Source organism: Otolemur garnettii, unplaced genomic scaffold (genome assembly GCF_000181295.1).
Source record: "Otolemur garnettii isolate 467f Iridium unplaced genomic scaffold, OtoGar3 scaffold00140, whole genome shotgun sequence".
In the NCBI taxonomy this organism is placed as follows: domain Eukaryota; kingdom Metazoa; phylum Chordata; class Mammalia; order Primates; family Galagidae; genus Otolemur; species Otolemur garnettii.
In genome coordinates, this window is record NW_003852535.1 from 3,631,654 (window position 1) to 3,636,276 (window position 4,623).

General features: G+C 43.5%; 1 protein-coding gene and 1 long non-coding RNA gene across 6 annotated transcripts in view; one reads left to right on the forward strand and one right to left on the reverse strand.

Moving 5' to 3' along the window:
• Window positions 1-2,044: 2,044 nt before the first annotated feature.
• TTC9C (tetratricopeptide repeat domain 9C) overlaps window positions 2,045-4,623 on the reverse strand; it is an 8,981-nt gene continuing 6,402 nt past the window's right edge. For all 5 annotated transcript variants that reach the window (XM_023518475.1, XM_023518477.1, XM_012810626.2 and 2 more), the window contains one exon: window positions 2,045-2,392. In XM_023518475.1, coding sequence (XP_023374243.1) covers window positions 2,298-2,392 — 95 coding nt within the window. In that variant the 3' untranslated portion in view covers window positions 2,045-2,297. The remainder of the gene's footprint in view (window positions 2,393-4,623) is intronic.
• The window catches only part of LOC111728068, a 24,571-nt gene continuing 22,296 nt past the window's right edge, over window positions 2,349-4,623 (forward strand). The window contains exon 1 of the long non-coding RNA XR_002775476.1: window positions 2,349-2,359. This is a non-coding gene — a long non-coding RNA (uncharacterized LOC111728068). The remainder of the gene's footprint in view (window positions 2,360-4,623) is intronic.

The following is a 4,623-nucleotide window of genomic DNA, read 5'->3' on the forward strand; positions in this document are numbered from 1 at the left end:
TATTGACAAAGGACTAAGGTTTCTGTTTCGGAAATCTGCCTGTTCTGTGGTTATCTGCAGGCTAAGGACACAGGCTTATTACCTCCACTGATAAAAGCAGAGGCAGTGTTATAGTCTCATCTACTATCTAGGACAAACAACACAGACACTATCCACAATGAGTAAACTGAATGACAAGGAGCTGCTGGTTGATAGAGCCTTCCACTAAACCAGGACTGCACCAAATCTACAACCTGCACCCACCCAAAAGTTTCCAGAGAGTTCCATCAGGTGCTTAAAAGACACTAAGCAAGAATAGCCCTTCCTCATTGTTTTCCTTCTCTGACTGGAACTCTTGCAATATATAGTGTGATAGATAAAGAATAGATTTATATTTCTACCCCACTCCGTTATGGTAACTTTCAGAAGACTTGGTCACCTGTCTTTCCTATGATTTTTAGACAAATAAGCATACTACAGATATGCACCTATTAACAACTTAAAATGAGGCTAGGCATGGTGGCTAATGCCTGTAATCCCAGCACTTTGGAAGACGGAGGTGGGTAGATTGCCTGAGCTCAGGAGTTCAAAACCAGCCTGAGCAAGAGCAAGATCTCATCTCTATAAATAGCCAGGCACTGTGAAGGGCACCGGTAGTCCCAGCTACTCAGGAGGCTGAGGCAAGAGGATTGGTTGAGCCCAAGAGTTTGAGGTTGCCGTGGCACTCTATTGAGGGTGACAAAATGAGACTCTGTCTCAAAAAAAAAAAAAAATTTAAAATTTTCTGTGAACACTATATGCTGTGAGGGAAAAAAAAATTCCTTTGGGTGTTTTTCTGTGCTCATATACCAGAGCACTCTAGCCTAGGTAAACATAGTTGAAACTTTTTTCTTTTTCTTTTTTTTTTTTTGTGACAGAGTCTCATTTCACAGCTCACAGCAACCTCCAACTCCTGGGCTTAAGCGATTCTCTTGCCTCAGCCTCCCAAGTAGCTTGGACTACAGGCACCCACCACAACGCCTGGCTATTTTTTGGCTGTAGTTGTCATTGTTGTTTGGGAGGCTCAGGCTGGATTCGAACCCACCAGCTCTGGTTTATGTGGCTGGTGCCCTAGCCACTGAGCCACGGGAGCCGAGTCATAATGAGACTTTTTTCCAAAAAACAAAAAAATCCTAGGTTCAAGTCATCCTCCTGAGTAGCTGGGTCTATAGATGAAAACCAACATACCCAGCTAATTTTTCCTTCTTTTATAGAGATGGAGTCTTGCTCTTGTTCAGGCTGGTCTTAAACTCCTAGACTCAAGAAGCAATCCTGCCACTTCAGGACTAGAGTGCCAGTAGTATTATACGTAAATATTTAAATGGTTCACTCCATAGGTTTTAAGATAAAATAGTTTAATGAAAAAAATAAATAAGTATACTATGCTAATGATCTGCATACAAGCAATAGCAAAGAAAAAGAACCAGATATTTTTGTAAGAGAAAAAGAATCCAAGTGTGTGTTTAATATTTTTTTTTTTTTTTGAGACAGAGCCTCAAGCTGTCCCCCTGGGTAGAGTGCCGTGGCATTACAGCTCACAGCAACCTCCAACTCCTGGGCTCAAGCGAGTCTCCTGCCTCCGCCTCCCAAGTAGCTGGGACCACAGACGCCCGCCACAACGCCCGGCTATTTTTTGGTTGCAGCCGTCATTGTTGTTTCGCGGGTCCAGGCTGGGGATTCGAACCCGCCACCTTAGGTGTACGTGGCTGGCGCCTTAGCCGGTTGAGCTATAGGCGCCGAGCCGTGTGTGTTTAATATTAAGGAAAATAAGGAATTAATTTAACCAGAAAAGGCTATCTCAAAACTTTCATTTTAATACATTTAGATCCAATTTATAATTGCCTAGTTTCCCCAAATATGTTTCCCAGTTTGGCTTGGTCAACTGAGAAAACAAAGGAAACAAACTCCTTTCTGCCTATTATTATATTTAATCCTCTGGTAGCCTTCTTCTCTGAATACAAATACATTTAACAACATCTATTACTGAAATCTATGCTGGAGATACAACTGCTTTTACCCATAGCTGATGTTTTCTGATTGTATTTCTGAAGGCAGATATCCCCAACAATAACAGGTATTGAAAGCTACACAAAGATACAGACTGACAGAAAAAGACACAGACTGTGTAAGTAGTACAGAGCTTGCAGAAATGGAAACAAAACAGAAATCCACCTGGGTTGGAGGTATAGGGTTAATTTCTCTTACTGAGGCTCAGGTTTCCCCTTGATTAGATTTAACAGTCCATCTAAGTTCAAGAGAAGGAGCATCTTTCTTCTTTGTTAACCAAACATGCCCAGGTAGAGCTGCTTTTCCTTTCTATGGTAGCTGCTGAGTTCAGACTGTGTCAGCTGGAGGTACCGCCGGACATTGGCATCTTGGAAGATGATGAAGGAAATTAGAGACAGTTAGACCAAAATTGCACCATAGGGCAAGAGGACTGTTAACACACTCCCACTGACATACTGACTATATCACAATTATTCTACAGAATTGTAACTCTCATTAGTTAATACTACTTTGAGTTTTGTTGTTTTGTTTTGTTTTTAATCTCTGTACAGGGCTAAGCTGCCTGCTAATTTTATAAGTAAATGGAGGTTTTTGGTTTATTTTTTTTTATTTTTTTGAGACAGAGCCTCAAGCTGTCCCCCTGGGTAGAGTGCCGTGGCATTACAGCTCACAGCAACCTCCAACTCCTGGGCTCAAGCGAGACTCCTGCCTCCGCCTCCCAAGTAGCTGGGACCACAGGCGCCCGCCACAACGCCCGGCTATTTTCTGGTTGCAGCCGGCATTGTTGTTTGGCGGGTCCGGGCTGGGTTCGAACCCGCCACCTTAGGTGTACGTGGCTGACGCCTTAGCCGGTTGAGCTATAGGCGCCGAGCCGGTTTTTGGTTTATTTTTTTGAGACAGAGTCTCACTTTGTTGCTCCCTGGTAGAATGCTGTGATGTCATAGCTCACAGCAACCTCAGACTCTTGGGCTGAAGTGATTCTCTTGCCTTAGCCTCCCAAGTAGCTGGGACTACAGGCTCCTGCCACAACACCCAGCTATTTTTAGAGAGAGGGTCTCACTATAGCTCAGGTGGTCTTGAAACTGTGAGCTCAGGCGATCTGCATGCCTCCCAAAATACTATGAAAGGGAGTTTGATGAAACAGTAATTATTATTATAGCTGAGCCCATAAAGATACTATTCACGTGGGTGGTAATTAATTCTATGACAGTAAGAAATGGCTTATATTTTATGTCTTTATTAATTCACAGTGGCATTCCCATTCATTTAAATTAACTTTCTTGGCTCGGCGCCTATGGCTCAAGTGGCTAAGGCGCCAGCCACATACATCTAAGGTGGCGGGTTCAAATCCAGCCCGGGCCCGCCAAAACAATGACAGCTGCAACCAAAAATAGCCAGGCATTGTGGCAGGCGTCTGTGGTCCCAGCTACTTGGGAGGCTGAGGCAGGAGACTCGCTTGAGCCCAGGAATTGGAGGATGCTGTGAGCTGTAATGCCACAGCACTCTACCCAGGGGGGATAGCTTGAGGTTCTGTCTCAAAAAATAAATAAATTAACTTTCTTTGGGGGCCCTCTGCTTCTAGCATCCAGTGGCTGCTCAAAAAGCCAGAATCCAAAAAGGGAGACGCTCTTCAGTGCTGAATCAACCAGCATAGGAATGAGTCTACCATCTGCTTCACAATATCCTTTTTTCCTTGGAAGCAAAGCACCAAGTCTCAAATTCTTTATTGGTAGCCTGCCTTTTGTCTAGGTTGTACCTGGGGTTAGCTGAACTACAGGATAAAATGAGCTAAAGCAAAGGCCAGACCCCAGCTGGAGAGCTGGCAGAATAAGAATTATCAAGTTTATTCATTGTGATCCACATCTTATTCCAGTCAAGCTCTTAAAGGCTAGGAATTAAACCTTGAAAAACAATGGGTTTTAAATCCCTGTCACAGGGATTTAAAGTAGGGAGTAGGGAGGATGGCAGCACTTTTTTTTTGTAGTTTTTGGCCAGGGCTGGGTTTGAATCTACCACCTTCGGCATATGGGGCTGGCGCCCTACTCCTTTGAGCCACAGGCGCCGCCCTAGCAACTTTTTTATAATATAAAATAGGCATCCAAACATATAGTATATGAAACAGGCATATACACACACATATACACATAAATATACATGCCTGTTTAAGTATAAACATTTCCTGAGGATATACACAAAAGTAATAATATTGCTTTCCCAAGGAGATAAGAACACAGGAGTGGAGAAAGACCTGTCTTTTTTGTTTTGTTTTATTTTTTGAGACAGTCTTATTTTGTTGTCCTAGGTAGAGTGCTGTGGCATCATAGCTCATGGCAACCTCAAACTCTTGGAATCAAACAATTCTCTTGCCTCAGCCTCCCAAGTAGCTGGGGCTACAGGTGCCCACCACAACACCCGGCTATTTATAGAGACTGGGTCTTGCTCTGGGTCAGACTGCTCTTGAACCTGTGAGATCAGGTAATCTACCCACCTCAGCCTCCCAGAGTGCTAGGATTACAGGTGTGAGCCACCACGCTTGGACCCAGAAAGGCCTGTTCATTGTATACCTTTTCATACGTTTGAATTTTTTTTTTTTTTTTT